At 40.2% G+C, this 16,421-nt stretch overlaps 1 protein-coding gene across 9 annotated transcripts in view; it reads right to left on the reverse strand.

Moving 5' to 3' along the window:
- cald1a (caldesmon 1a) overlaps positions 1 to 16,421 on the reverse strand; it is a 134,452-nt gene that overhangs the window by 28,788 nt on the left and 89,243 nt on the right. For 7 of the 9 annotated variants that reach the window (XR_532756.2, XR_532757.2, XM_017302820.1 and 4 more), the window contains exon 2: positions 961 to 1,046. Coding sequence is in view for 7 of the 9 variants with exons in the window: in XM_017302820.1 (XP_017158309.1) it covers positions 961 to 1,037 (77 nt within the window). In the remaining 2 variants the exon portion in view is untranslated. Of the gene's footprint in view, positions 1 to 960; positions 1,047 to 1,136; positions 1,317 to 2,639; positions 2,775 to 16,421 lie in introns of those variants that run through there. The other 2 variants (XM_008401059.2, XM_008401061.2) reach the window with 2 other exon arrangements.

Consider the following 16,421-nt stretch of genomic DNA (forward strand, 5'->3'; position numbering starts at 1 on the left):
GGAAGTAGTTCTTTTGCAGACTTAAATGGCCAAAGACCATTATTAAAGCAGTAAAGCAGCTTTGGTCAGATTTAAATCTAATTATAAAAATGTAGCCCTAAATTCAAACCAATACCAAAACATTACATTTTATCAGGTGCAAAGTAGATTTAATTTTAGCACCAATTTGAAATGACTGTGCCTTACATGTTACCTCAAGTGTACTGCAGATTTTCCTTTGCACATAAACAATTTCACCTTGAGCGGCTGGCCTCACTCTTTACAAAAAAAAAAAAAAAAAAAAAACACAACTCGCATATTCACAATGCCTCAGAACGAATTTTCAGAGAAAATTCATCAAAGCGTTCTGTAGAGTTCAACCCGGTGTCACTTTGTTTTCCATAAGTGATGCTGGTTCTAATATAAAGGCTTCTAAGCAGCAAGTGACCTTGGATGGTTATCTGCATCCAAATCAGACTCTTCCTTAGCGCTAAAGATGAAGAGACCTTTTAGAAAACTAAAAAAAAAAATAAGAGTCTAAACGCTTTCTTGTCGCACTCTGTATAAAACCCTCGTAATAAAAACGCCTTTTAACTATCGTTTTGATTAGTCCACTTTAGCGTGTTGTGGCTGAATCAATTTGCAGAAGCCAACTTTAGTTTAATCAGTTTCTTCCACTAAATAAAAGAGGGTTCAAAAGGCCATAGTATCTGGGAGAGAAAATTGGAAACAGGGAGGCAGGGCACGATTGAACATTAAAGGTCATCACAGAGCGTATCAGATTTCTTATCAAGCCTTTCTTCTTCCTGCCTGCTTTAGGGAAAGCCAATATCTGCTGAGTGATGTTTTTAAAAGACCCGGCTCCTGGCTAACGTCCTCCCCTAACTTGGCGTGAGCATCAGAGGTGGTGTGCAGAGAATTAACAACCACGCCTGAATAAAAATACATATATTAAAAGAGACAACCCAGGACGCGTCTCACCGTTCAGCCTCCAGGCGCATCTCCTCCCGCTTCTGCCTCCTCAGCTCCCGGCGCCGCTCAAAGTCCATGTCCTCCATGATGGTGCTCTGCGGAGACATCATCAAACACAGATATGTTCATTTGCTCGCTTTCTGGACAGGAAGCAGGACGGAAAAGCATTCATTTACAGCTCTGACCTCATTTATTGGCACCACTGGAAAAAGAAAAAAGATGTACAAAAACCTCAACAGCAGAGGGCCGCAGCTCCAGTCAGTGTCCCGTATGTTTTGGACGTGGTTCTGCTCCAACTATTGTTCTACTGCAGTTACCCATGTAAAAAATGTCTGATTGTTGTTATGGAAATTTAGAAAAAAAGATTGTAGATCTTAGTATGCCTGTTGCATTAAGCAATAAATCAATTAATTGCATGATGAATTAAAAAAAGTTCAATAATTTCCATTTTTTATCATTTTTCTCTCACTTTCTTCCAAAAACTGGATGACAAAACTTCAGACTCACATCGGTCTCATGTTTGTACAGCATCAATTCTGCTTACAAATTCTTCATGATTCAGTTTGTCATTTCGCTTGTTTTCTTAATTTATTTTGGATATTTACAATGTCTTCCAGTTGCTGTTTTAAACATTCATTAAAATGTACATTTTATTGACCTCTAAGAATGTTTTCTTGCATTACATTTTACTAGAAAGCAGTCTCAAAATAACATTATTGATTATCACAATCATTTCTGGGACAAGTTATAATCCAGCTAAATTTATTATTGTGACAGGCCGTGGTATTACATATATTTTCTTGTAGTTATTTCCTGACTTTAAAAAAAAATCAGTAAAACTTTATATATACAGCACCATTAAAGAAAAAAATTACAAACGCTTAAAAAAAACAACTAAATACACAAAAATATAAGCAAAGACATGTTTTAAAATATGTTTTTAGTTGGTCTTTAAAGGTAGCCACTGAGTCGCTAGAAGCTAAGTTAAATTAGCATGTTTGATATGCTAAGTTCATTTAAAGGGAAAAGAGAAGGAATCCATTAACAGCAATGCATTCCTAAAATAAAACATGAATATTTTACATTTATTTTAAAGGCTTTTTAAACGTATTTGCCAGAGTTGTTTTCAATTCATGCAAGCACCGGCCCAGATAGTGCTTCCTTTTCATGTTTAAATACTACACTGGACTTAAACAGCACGATGTGCAACTTTAATTGCTACCTCTCTCAATGGGGTTATAATTTTGCACACACAGCTCTCATTAGTCGTCAGCAAGCTGAGAAGCTAACCTAAAAAAAAAGGAAGAAAAAAAAAGCATATACAGTAACTGAGCACAAAAACAAGGGAGATGGAGAGAGAGAGAGAGAGAGAGAAAGAAGATGAAGCCAGGACAGGATGTTAACATCATCAGTTTGGAGTAAATCTAAAGAAAGAAAGAAAAAAAAACTGACTTGGTACACGACCGGCTGTGAGGCCTGAGACCACCCAGGAGCTGTTGAGCTTTCCATCATATATCTATGATTCTTATGAAAAGTCTAACTGAAATGGAGCGAACTATAACCGACGGGCTACATGTAAGCTGCGGCTTAACACCTATTTTAATAATGTGTGACAAAAAAAACAAAACAACGGTGCTCAGAATAAGATTCTTAAAACAGACTTAAGCCTTAAAGGAACTGCATCGTACCTTGAATTAGCCTCCAACGTCTTTTGTTTTTGTCCCTCACACCATACCAATGACTTGTAACGGTTTGTCCGAGCGAAAAAGCAAAGCAACAACGTCTCCCAAAGCTGGAATCATTTGACAGAAAAAAGCAAATGCCTGCTTGTTCCTCCTTCCTTCCTAGTTGTCCCCTCCCTCTTTCTGTGCTCCCATCTCTGCTCCAAAATGTTTTCCCCGTGTTGTTTACAGACGTGTCAGAGCTTGGCTAAACTTTGTTTTCCTTCTCAGCTTCCTGTATGCTGTGAGTTATGCCTCCATATCTTCCCATTTGTGGTCTCACATTAGACATTGCCACCCAGGTATATATGCAAACAGGCACGTAGGAGAGGCGTTATAGACTTTCTGTGCTTGCACATACTAATGACCAGAAACGGATGCATGCATGTGAAAAGCACCTGCAGACTTTCGCCCACCCCACCCCCCGTATTGCATTGTCAACCCTTTTCACGCGAGCATGTAGAGTAAACAAAAACCATGCCTCCGTACGGCTTTACCCTAGTTTTAAGAGGAGCCCTAAATAGAGCGAGGACTCCATGTTTAGCTCTGCATTTGGAGTTATTTGTGAAAACGATGAGGGTGGTTAATGGCCGGTCACACCGCCGTAATCAAGAAACGAGACGAGAGCAACAACCACCAAACCTGAGAGGACCTCGCCGTCCTCATCGCACGCTTACCATAAACCGCCAAACGCCCAGGGAGGGAGAAGGTATTAGCAATGCGAGCACGCAAAGAATATAAATTTGGGCTTATTATTACACATAATGTTTGATTTATGCAGCTGAGGTGCAAGCCTGTTTGCTCAACGTGCACAGTTTTAAAAATTACTTAACGACCTGTCATTTATCAACAGATGGATGCAACAAATACATTGTAAGTTGATTTGTGATTCATGTTGTAAAGTATTATCGAGTAATAAACAAGGCGAGAGGGAATAAAAGCATTTTAAAAACTTTTTATTGTTATAATATATGTATTGTTCCCGATTATTGCAGCTATTAACTTTGGCTTAGCTCTATTTTCTTCCCCATAGAAAGTTCACCTGGCTCAGTGCTACCAAAAGTCACAATTCAGTGTAATTAGCTGGGCTTTATTGCATGACCAACCGAATTTGACTAACTCCAAGTAATATGATCTGAACACTGAATATGGCAATGTAATTGGATTGTACTTAAGTCCCTTAAATTTGCTCTAAAATAGAGCGATAAAATAAACTGTCATCAAAAGGCAGTGCATACGACTGTCCCTTTGAGGAATCACCTGGGTCCCTAGAGAAAGGGTCTTTAGTGCAACCAAGAGGTGTAACTGTTGTGTGCATCGCTGAAGGGACCACCCACACATTGCAAAAAAGCTAACAAAGGCATAAAGTCGAGGCAGCCAGAGTAAACATTTTGTCACATTTTGAACCTGCTCATGCCTGTCAGCTGTAAAACATATCCCTTCTCCATCTTTGTCCGTTTATTCCTATTCAGTGCCATCTATCCACTCCTCGCCTCTCCTTCTTTCACCGTCTGCCTTCTCTATCTTACTATGAATAATGGCTTTTTTACCAGTCAAACTACTAGCCGTCGAGACCGCCAGAACCTGGCACATAACCCACCGTCTAAGTGGCAGTCTCTTGAAAGCCCTTAAGACCCAAGCTGATATGATCCTCACATTCACTAGGATTACACTTCATGACTCCACACACCGAAAGTCTTGAGTTCAAACAATAGAACATTGTTGCTCGAATGAGGCACCACTAGAGAAAAGGGAAGAGGTTGGATTGGGAAAGAAAAAATGGCTTCGGGTTCTGCTGAAATGCTCCCAACATTGGATAACTTCTATCACAAGAGAGGACTTGCTATCCTCTTGCAATCTCTTCACAAACACATTAATCTTCAAGGTAGAGTCATGAAGTTATGTGAGGAATGTTATTTCACCTTTGATTCTAACAGACGGACTTTAAAGAGACTCCATATTTCTTATTTCACATGCCAGTTCAACAAAGCTCCTCTTCTTTGTGTGCGCAGGCCCTGTTTTGGTTATTGAGTAAAAGGGGGTTTACGTTGAGACGAAGTGGATGAGCAAAAACCAGCATTGCGCCTAGTTATGGATTTTCCAGCTGTGCGGTTACTTAATAAAAGGAACAAAGGTGACAAAGTGTATCAACAAGTCAGTGCTAAGTCAACGTAACATTTTTAAATTGCATTAAAGTGTGTTTTCACACCAGATAGTCTCAGAGACTCAGTTCTATGTTAAAAATTGCAACATTTCTACCATTTTCAGCTGGTGTGGTTCACTTTCATGCTGCATTGTGCCAAATGATTCAAACCAATTGAAAAACCTGCCCGTTTCCCCCCCTCACCTGTAGAGGCGCTGCACCAAGAACTACTGAAGGAAACAACATGAAAACCTAAAAAGATGACATGAACACATCTTCCTCCTTCACAAAGCACAATCACCATTGAGCAGTTGTAGGATTTCTCGTTTGTCCTGCTAGCATTATACTCTCGTCTTTGTTTTGGTTCCATTGACCCAGAATTCCCTGCGCTATAGTTTGCTTCCTGCTTTTGGAGCAGTCTCTGGTTCACTTGGCATTCAGATATGAATCCAAACTGAGATAGAGTTCACGTTAATTGAACCAAAACCTAGGTTTTAAAGCGGTTTTTAAGTTCCCGTTTTTGGTAAGTATCAGAGTTCAGTTAGTCATTCACACCTCCCCAAACAAACCAGACTGCTGCTCGATTAAAGTGGACTAAACAGGACTGGTGTGAATTTACCCCATCATGCTGACAGCATAAACATTCCGACAGTATTTTTACTTTGGGGTGGATTGTTCAACAGGGGTGCAGCTATGTACTTTCTGAGGTTTATGTAGACACTTTAGGCAAGTGAGGAAAGGAAAGCTTTGGATGTTGTTCTGAGTTCCTTGGTGACCCCTCTTGGGTTACTCTTTTGGACACTTTCTCTGGAATTTAAACTATAGAAATAATGATGGAAATTTCAGTTCAAATTGGAGTTCCTCTGCAGGAAAGCAAGAGTGCACTAATTACTAACGTTAAATCTACGACCCTTCAAGAGAAAATGACTGAAGTATATATACATATTAAAAAAAGGCCGAAGAGGAAGAGCAGGGGCAGGTGCTCTTTCTCATTTCAAGCTGAGAAAGTGTATTTCAGTAAAGAAAGAATGATCATTTTATGGTTATTTTATCACACAGATAAAGCCTTGGCAGTAAAATAAGGAAGACGAGACGTAATGAGAGGAAGACACTTCATGCCGGTAGGTAGTGCGCTCTAACAGCTGTTTTGGCCGAGGCTCCGGGGACAGTTTGAGTTGGGTAAATGTATCATTTCTTGCAGAGGTAAGGAGTCTCCTGAGAGTAGTCTCAGAGCTGTTAAAATAAGTGTAAGGGGGTTTATATTTTATAATGCGAAAAGTAATTTTTTTTTTTTTTCAAAGTAAAATATTTTAATTGACAAGTCTCCCACCAGTCTTTGGGCCACAAATTCACGAGGCCACTATAAATACAATCTGAAGCAACACTGATATTACAGACCCAGTATCTGTACATTCACACTTTCTTAGCTTATATTGTATTTTCTTTCCCAAAAGAGAGATTTTATTTCTTCATTAACACCTGAAATGATCCAAATTCAAGACACAGTCCTATATTTTTTCTTTCTAATTTGTTGTTTAGACTGCCTAATGGGTTTAAGCTGTTTTAGCTATTCATAGACAGCTAATGTTATTCATTACACAGCTTACTTCATTATGAAACTTATTTTTGTGCTTTGTCTAAATTTCATTTTAAAAATGTATCACACGGTGTGACATCCAAGCTCTACTTTTAGTCCAACAACTCAGATTCCTAGCTACATTATGTTAGCTTGAAATCCTTGTCAGTTTACGATGCTAATTTATTATAAAAATGCAGATGTAATTTTTTCTTTATCATAAAACTGAATGTTTTACCTTAATTTCCACTTGTCACATGTTGTGAATTGCTGTGCTGTGGTTTAATCATGTCAAGTAGGCCAATCATTTTTGTTTCAACACTCCAACCCACTGAGCTACATTCACAATCACTTTGTGTTGGGTTTTAAAATCTTTTACTAACATTTTTTATTCCTGTATTAACATTTAAATAATTATTTAAACAACGGTTCCAATATTTCTTATAACACAATAACTCGCACTACATTTTGTGTCAAAACTCTACTGCCTTTGCTCAGAGTTTAATTCTAACTTTCCCACACACACTTCTCTTACTGTCCTTCCTGCTTCGACCACAACGCCACAGCTAAACCAACAGCTGCACACTCTGCATAGCTAAAATATGAAGAGAGGCGGGGATGGTTGGCTATGAATTAACTCGAGTGCTCAGCTTAATTTACAGGGTTTAAGCCTTCGCTGGAGCCAAACTTCTTTCTTGATTTGTCATAGCGAATGTCAACCACAAACTTTTGCTCCCAACGCCAGGATCCTCAGCTGCAACCGTACTTTGTACGCAACGTATGAGGTGGCCAACTGCATCAGCGCTCAGCTTGGCCTCACTGCCATCTGCTTTCCGCATACATTCGCTCGTCTTCCAAAACAAATTTCAGAAGCTTCAGCTGAAATGGGGAAAATTTTCACCAAGCGTGAGCCTACGGCATTTACAGGGTAGAGGGTAATGCCAACGCAAAGTGAAACGCAACCATGAACGCCCGAGGCGAATTGTCATCAGGATCTAGTGATTAAAACGCAATTCTCCATTAAATCTTTCTTCGGTTTCCTCTGTGCTGACTTAAGCTGATAAAAAAACAAACAAAAGATCAACCAGCGAGGGAAATCTTCACATCAGGATGAGGAAAAGACCTGAAGGTTAAAGATGTCAAGTTTCCATTTGGTGAGGAAAAAGGAGACTCCTGCATTCCCAGACAATGGTTCACATTCCATAGCACCTCTCTGTGCCATGTGAATCATATGTGCTGAGACAGGCGGACTGAGGTTCATCTTCTCACACACACACAGCCAAGAAAGTCTCAATGGAATACCGTGGAGGCTTTATTCGCTGGACAAAACAAGCTGGGGTTAAATTCAACACTCAATCAGTGGCCTAGAAGACAAACGGCACCACGATCCTAACAATAATGTGGACAACTTGGGGAAAATTAGCTGATCTGATGTTCAAATGTTGGGTTTGTTTGCACTGATCTGCTCTACCCCAGATTGGGTTTCCAGTTTTATCATGTTTTGTTGTACAGACCTTCCAACCATGGCCTAAAACATTAAGACAAATTATGGTTGAAATTACGCAAAGTGAGGTCCAACACACTGGAAATATCCTTAAAAGGACCATGAAAATCAGCTGTTCTTATTTTGGCGCCATCTTACTTTCCCAAAGCGAACGCTTTGATAAAACTGATGTTATGAAGAACAGTTCTTCCAATTATCTGTCAAGTTAAGGAATTCTTCTTGGATGGAAATTTGTAGTTACATACCTTCTTAAGCACTGCCTTGATTGAAACAGATTATTATTATGTAGCACTTTAATCCTGTGTTTAAGTGCGGGAAATAATTCAACTTCACTTTACATGCTGTAATCTTCTGTATATTTAGATTGTGACTCACTTTTCTTTTTTTTTTTCTTTTTTGGAATATTTTTTCCTCTGCTCTTCAGTTTTTGTGTTCAGAGACATCCATCCATCCATCCATCCATCCATTTTCTTGCACCCTTGTCCCTTAGTGGGGTCGGGAGGGTTGCTGGTGCCTATCTCTAGCTAACTTTCCGGGCGAGAGGCGGGGTATTTCTTTTGGAGACAGCTGAAGGAAACTTACTTACCTTTTCACATTTAGTCGCGATAAAACCACAAGCAATGCAGTTTACTGGAATTTTACATCAACGACTGGTGCAAAGTAGTGCACATTTGGGAAATGGAAAGAAACGGACACCGTTTTAAAATTTCTATCAATATAAAAAGGTGTGGAATATGAAGACTCAGGCCCTAAATATACCCAGTATACAGAACTACAATGCAATAATTAATGTAATGAAATCAGAGTTGTCATTGCAATATCCATATATCCCAGACTGTGGTTATGATAGACTGCTTGAATTCAATAATTCTTAGAATTACAGCTTTGCGGCATTTATTGCGATGTTAAGTTTTTCAAAGCTAGCCAAGGTTTTTTTTTTTTTGCAAAATCATCCATCATTGTTTACATTGAGAACACAAACACTACCCAAAAATTAAAAGCTAGCCATTATCAAATAGCATAGTCACATTAATTAGTGAATTTAAACAGCACACATTTATGGTTGAGATACTAACATTCACAAAGTGTGGTGGGGCAATAATGAAGGGAGAAAAAAAATAAAACAAAGGAAAATGCAGGTTAATTGTATTAAATATCTGATATGTATATCCAAGAATATTAATGTGTTTAAAAGTCCCAGTCAAAGAGTAGACTTAAATCTAATTGTGGCAAAACTAAAAGCCTCCCCACAGCATGATGCATCCTTTACACTGAGGAGTGTGTGTGTTTAGGTTGGTGTTTGGTGTCAGTTTTCAGATGGACCTAATTTACAAATCTGGTAACTTAAAATTTTCCAAGTTTTATTTTGTGCTGAATTTGTGTGGGTTTGTTACATAAAATCCCATAAAAATTTGGGGTAAAACTATGACAATGTTAGCGATATAAATACCATCATAAGCACCGTTTGTTATTGTGTTCCTAAGCACCACGCCTAAAGCTGTGTTACTCTTAAACTGCAATAACAATTCACTATTGCACCATATTCATCATCTGAATCTCATAGTAGCTTCTTTATTTAAACTACTCACAGTATCACCTCTTAACTAGATTAAATTGCAAAAAAAAACAAACGCTTTTTAAAACTAAAGCCAACTCTGAAACCTCATTTAAACGTCTCCAAAGTTTGCCACCGACCCAAAATGATAAATTCCTATTTGTCAGCTGCTGATCCGATTCTCCAAATAAAGTGACTGTCCGAGAGCAGACAATTGAAGCCGCTGGCTGGAAAAAGCGGGTTATGAAACGCTGCCTCACTTTTAAAAGCTGGTTTTAAGAGGGACATTTGCATTAGGAGTTGGATTCCTTCGGTCCGAATCGTAAATAATCGCGCAAAGAGGAAAGTTCTCCGTAGGAGAGTAACAAAATGCAATCCAATCTCCTTCTAGTGTTTGACTTTTAAAGGGTTTGTGTCCCTTTTAAAAAGTGCCGTTTCAGATGCTACACCCACAATCAGGCTAAATTGTAGTAAGAGCATTCCAAAAAGTACAGATCCCACACAAAATAGGGATGTTTGTACAGCATCAAAAGGCTACTGCTCACTGGCAGTGCTCCATATGACCAAATATGGAAGGAAAAAATGCTGCCTTTTCCCGTAACCAAACTGGGGAAAAAAGGAAAAAAAAGAAAAAAGAAAGGAGGGAAGGTTTTCTTGCATGCTGCATGCACAGCAAGATAGAGCTCTCACATTCACTACATAGTGGCCACAGCCTTGGCTTCCTCTCAAACACAGTGTGATTGATGGTGTTGTTGGACCCGCCGTGACACCTCTGTGTTTGGGCACGGTCGCGCACATGAACGCGAACACCTGCGCGACTCCGGGAGACGCGGGAGAGAGGCACGCCGATCTTTTCATGGTGCTGACATTTCATTTTTTCTTTTTTTTTATACACACACTCCAAAGCTTTTCTTTCTTTCTCTCTCACATATGAGCTCTCCACCCGAGTCTCTGCAGCCCCTCACATTCCTCTCAGTGAAAAAGTGGCCGTCTGCAACGCCACAGTCCTCTTCTTAAGTTGGAGACAGCTTGTTTATCGGACTCCCCCCACCCTCCCTTATAGTCGTTTCCCCTCCCTGGCCTTGCTATGTGACATCCTCTTGCAACAAAATAAATGTCTGTGTGGGCATGCCATTTTACAAGAAACTTATTGAATTATCTGAAACTTTCTCTGTTTTGTTGTTTACGTCAGCAGAAAACAAAAGTACACTCAGGCAGCACAGAGCCTGGCAACGTAGATGAAAAATACTGCTAAACTTTTGTATTACACGAATCCGAAAAGACTTTAGCTGTTCAGGAAGAAACAATTTAAGCTAGTTTTTAGAAACACTTTAGAAGTGTGAAGGGGTTCCGACACACTTCTAAAGTGCTTCCAGACTTTTCCACACTCAATTTCCCAGAGTTCTTAGTTTATACGGACCATGCTAACTGGAGTTCACAGATCGGTTTTCAACATTATTGTGCAAACTTCTTGAGGTTTGGACAAGTAGGAGCCACAGAAAGAAGGGAGAAGTCTGACAGGCTAACGTTAGCTTGTTAGCATGTTTTAGGGGAAAACAGATTTCTTTTAGCTAACCGTCATGCTAACTTTGCTTGTTTCCAATGGCTGTTTCTTACAAATGACGGCACTACCACAAACATTTCCAGCCAGCCAACTTCATCTTGACTGACGCCTCCACAACTTTTATGTGCGTCATACAAACTGAGGAAACTCTGCACTTTACTCTTTGGCGTCTTATTAAAACTACTCCATAGCGGTGCAGCCGTGTGACGCCATATTTTAGTGGTTTAAAACTGAGGTGTATTTTGAAAGCAGAAGCCAGCTCATGCCTGCTTGTAACAGTGATGCAACGATGCTGCCATGAGAAAGAGTTCCGACAGCTAGTCGCAAATAAGCTGGAGAAGTGAACTGAGGACAATGAGAGATGGAAAAGGGAAGACAGGGGATTATGAAACAAAGAAGTGAGGAAAGAGGGAATGAAAGAAGGAGAGATGAGGTAAGAATATAAGAATAAAGCAAAAAGACAGGAGGGAAGCTGGTGGGACAATGAAAAATAAACAGGACATAAGGAACGCAATGAAGACAAGGAAAGAAGTAAAGACAGGGAGGAAGGACACAGGGGAAGGAGGAAGAAAACAGGAAAAATGGAAGGACAAAGGCTAGAAAGGACAAAAGGGAAGGAAGAAAAGAAGAACAAAAAGAAACAAGGTATGAAAAAGGAAGGAGAGAAGCATGCAAGACATGGAAATAAAAAGGGAGGTAAAGGAAGAAAGGACAAAAAAAGAGCAACTAAGGGAAAACAGAAGGAAAGGAGGGATGCAAGAAAAAGGCTAAAACAGGAACGTATGATAAGAATGGAAAAACAGAAGAAAGGAACGAAGGGAAGACAAGGTGGTAAAGAAGCAAAAGCACCAAGGAGGAAGTAAAGAATGAGAGAAGCCCATGATGGAGTGATGAAGGAGGGTCATCACATTCAGATAATAGGATAAACTCTGGGGTAAAGTCTGGAAATAGAAACATTTTCCTCATACCGTTTTATTTCCATACTTATCCAGATCTGGAAAACCAGACTTTTCCAGTCTACACAGGCACCGTTTCTACAAGAGACCCACTCTGGAAACCGAATCTAGTCAAAGATAAAATTTTAAAAAAGGCCAAACATTTTAAGCATTAATATCTTAAAGACAGACATTTAATGGTTTAATTTCCTCTTTCCTTTGAAACAGAAAAAAACCCATGTTGGCACTGACAGCGTCCCTGCTGTCACATCCCTTCCTCATGTCAATTTCCCGGAGAGCGGAAGCCTCGGCTCGCGCCTCCGGGACGGCCCGCGTTGACACCTGCCTTCCGTCAGAGTAAATGAGCCCCGGCCAGAAGTCTGCATCTGCACAACAGGACATCAATCTGCTACAAGTGAGCTGACCGAGGAGACCGGCGGAGCCAGAGTGCTGATATATGGCGAGTTTCACTGAAAGCACTGCTACTGCTGACACCGTGGCCAGAGAACAGATTATCCAGCTGATGGCAATAAAGTAAAACTAAAACGTAAGAGGGTGAAATCGGACTTTTTTCCCTTGTTGTCCGCCGCTAAAAAGAACCCCCAGAGGGGAATCTACAGCAGCCCCACCGCCTCTGGTTTATTGGCAATAACATGACAGGCTGGAATCATTAAGTGGAACATAAAAATGTATTTCTCATAAAGCTTGAGAGGTTCCTTATGCGTTTCCCTACAGGAGAAAGTGGAAACAAAATGGATCTGCTGAGCAACTCTGACACGCTTCCTATAAACGCCGCGCTCTGGTCGCGCCGGACAGGGAGGCGGCTCCCCCCGTCAGCCTGGAGAGAAATTACACTCCGGTAAGAAAGAAAAGAGAAAATCGGAAGGGCTGGGAGGGAGGAAAAAAAAAAAAAAGTATTGTAAGCAGTGAAGTGATTTATGAGGCTGACTCAAACCCACACAAAGGCAGAATGTCTTCCTATCATACCTTACATGGAAACATGCATGAGGCTGCAATGCATGATGCAATGCCCCCAAACTGTGAGAGACTGCTGAAAACATGACAGCTGAGTGAAGACCCTGACACAGTATTGCCTTTTTTGTGCATGCCCCTTTTTTAAATGAAAAAAAAAAATCATCAAACTAGAAGACTTATTTATTTAAAAATTACCCTGAAATGCCATAAATCCTCATCTTCCCTGCCTTGTTTTAGCACACGAGTAAATCACGCAGTGGAATGCCATTTTTTTCTTTTTTTTTTTTAGGTACTCTGCAAGCTTTTCAAGGGTATTACATGACAAGGTATTTTTCAAAATAAGGGCCTGCATTCCTGGAGAAAGATAGGAGGAGATTAAAGTGTGGGGTGGGTGGCGAGTGGGGTGGTGGACCATCAAGATGACCTGACCAAGAAGGCCTATTACTCACACTGGGCGAGGAACAGCGGAGCAAGTACACAGTTCCGTCTTGCTACGAAAATGTTTTTTATTTATGTGAAAAGCCTATTGTGCATGGAAACCTGATAGATTTGAGATCAAGACCCTTGCTCTAGTGAGAGACGGCGGTATTCATCCAAAACTGGATGCGAGTAAAGAGATTCGGGCCCAAGCTGCCACGTGGTGGATGTGCGCTGAAGGGTTGGGCGACATCCAGTTTTAATTCCCTGCAGTCCCAACTCACATTACACCTCAGCATACAGGATTACCATCTGTCCACAGCTGCTTGTCATTTTGTCACATACATTTTAAACAGCTTTCAGACATTTATACGTTTCCATTTTCTTTCTAGATAGGAGAGCCAAATCACTTTTCATCATCAGAACAGTCCAACTTGTAAAAAGACATAGGACTAATAATATATTTGCCTTATCAGAGTTAAGCAGAGGAGTTTGCAAATTTTCCACTTAAGGACTAGAACCAAAAATGTGCAATGAGTACACACTGAAGGGATGCATATTGCTCATTTTGAATCAAAAGACAGGGCTGTCGTTTAGACTTTAATAACAGGAGCTCTGAAATGTCAGTCAGCTCTGCTTCTGCTCATATTTCCATGGTGTGACCCGCTGCCTCCACGGAACCACTGAAGAAAAAGCGGCTTGTTTGATTTTCACCACAAGAGGAGGCTTTCATCACAACACGCTTTCAAAGAAATAACCTGTCAACTGTGCGTCTGCCTTTTTTTAATTTTAAATCTGACCTCTTGCCTTTAAGGCACATGTTTCCACTCAAAGCAAACCATCACCTTAAAAGCAGATAACTACAGTCTGCCGCCGTCAAAAACTGACTTTTCTGTCTTGGCAGGCATTCTTCATCATCATCAGTGTTTCTGTCCGGCTGAGCCAGATTTCAGCCCAAACTGAGCCCCGTTTTGATGGAGGTTTCTTCCTGTTTATAGTGGTTGTTCCTCTCCACTGTACCCTCGCAATGAACTTAATCCCCTGGTTTCTACGTGTAGAAACATTTGAGCTAATATGTCTAAATCTGCTTGAATGCCTCTGTTGTATATATTTTGGAATAAGATATTAATATTTAAATGGATCCCATACTTAAAACGACATCCAGTTGATATAAAAATTAAATACTTTGTGTGATCTGCTCAATATAATTCTACTTCAGCACATTTTCCTTTTAGCCTTTTAGTTGTCTTCTTTAACAGCAGATTCATTGTGTATTATAGCACATACTTGTAAGATGTTGCATGATTTAAACCTCATCAAATTCAGTTTCTTTAATTAAAAATACAACATTTACCCGCACTACATATTTCAGTATCACCTTGATAGTGGAAGGTCTATTCCACCAACTTCAGTTTTAAGGTGAGATAATTAACCATTTAGCAACAGTCATCAAATCTTCAACACTGCTCTAGAATCAGTGAAAGCACATTCTCTGAGTGGCAGTGAGCTCACTTCATTCCCTTCCTGTGAGGGGGAAAAAAAAAAAAAAGAGGAAAAAAAAAAAACATTCCACTCTTCTCATACCGCTGATCCTTTCGAGGCTCGACAAGGCTGAACTTCACTCACCATACACGCTTTCGTTTTCGTGCATGGCTGTGTTGGACACAAGCGGGTCTTCTGCCCCCTGCTAAACCTCCCTCGAGGTGATACACTTAAGCCGGGGGTCTTAGGGCCTGGAACAAGCTCTGCACAGGTGTACCGACGCTTTAAGCTAGAGAGGCCAGATTTCACACATCGCTGCCTCCTGCTGTGTGACAGCAGCGTGAAGTCACTAGACTGAGCCGATTCCTTTTTCTCTTTTTTTTTTCCTACAGAGTTTTGCAAAAGTATCCAAACATCTCTAACTTTTTTCACTTATCACGCTGCAGTGATGCAACAGCGGTCAAGCGGTTTATATAGGGGTGCACAGACTACAGTTTTCTGGGCGATCACCGATCTTTAAAAAGCCCGACCTGCTCATTCAAATTCTTGGCTGATATCGATTTTTTAAATCTGGAAAGTCTCAATGCAGACAGAGGTGACCAGGTGTCAGTGGCTGATTTTCAGGCCTTTAAGGAAATCGGATCAATCTGTCGACTGATTAGTGAACCCACAACTCTTTCTTATAAATATTTAGCACTAAAATCTAAAATAATTTCAATGTAGCTCGGGTGGTGGCACCATCATGCTGTGTAAACCTGTCAGTCGTGCCAAAGATTCTTAATTGGATTCAGGTTTTGAATCTAGACTTTGAATGGGCCGTTTTCAGAGGTTATTAAACACTGCATTATGATTCTGGCATTAGAAAAATATATTTTCTTCCAGTATTGTCTTCCAACGAACTTTTCAGTCTCTGAAAACAAGATAATCCCAGAACATGATACTGCCACCACCTTGCTTCACCACAAAGATTGTGCATACAGAAGTTTTCTGACTTGGTGTATAGAATCGAGGCAATTGATTTTATTTTTGTGCAATTTGTTGCACTTTATTTCATTCAGGGTTATCAGAGTGAAGTACAATTAATGTCACATTGTATACAAAACATAAAATATTAATAAAATACGTGACAATTTATAAGTTCAGTGGTTTTGAAAGCACTCTACTACAGTGGTCCCCAACCTTTTTATTGCCGCGGACCGGTCAAGACTTGGAAATTTTGCTGCGGCCGGGGAAGGGGTGCAGGGAGGGAGGGGTGCGGGGGGCATGTTGGTGTTCCCGGTAAAGCCTCAATATGCCCAATTTAGTTTTTCTTGGCCTTTTTATCGCAGCCTGTGGGGTTTTCCCTGACTGGGAACGAGAATAAAACCTGTTGAATGTGACAGGTAGCCAATCAGAAATCAAAAAGCGCGGCAGGAAGCCAATCAGAAAGCGCCGTGTCATAAGAACAGAGGGGAATCCCAAACAGCTGACATATCGCTCAACCGTGAGTCCGGTGGATATCAGAGATGATACGTGAAAATGTTTATTATTATATGTAAAGGTCATTATATGTTTATTCAGTTAAAAATGTAAAAAAAAAACATAGTCACCTCCAAATC

The sequence above is a fragment of the Poecilia reticulata genome, linkage group LG23 (genome assembly GCF_000633615.1).
Source record: "Poecilia reticulata strain Guanapo linkage group LG23, Guppy_female_1.0+MT, whole genome shotgun sequence".
Classification (NCBI taxonomy): domain Eukaryota; kingdom Metazoa; phylum Chordata; class Actinopteri; order Cyprinodontiformes; family Poeciliidae; genus Poecilia; species Poecilia reticulata.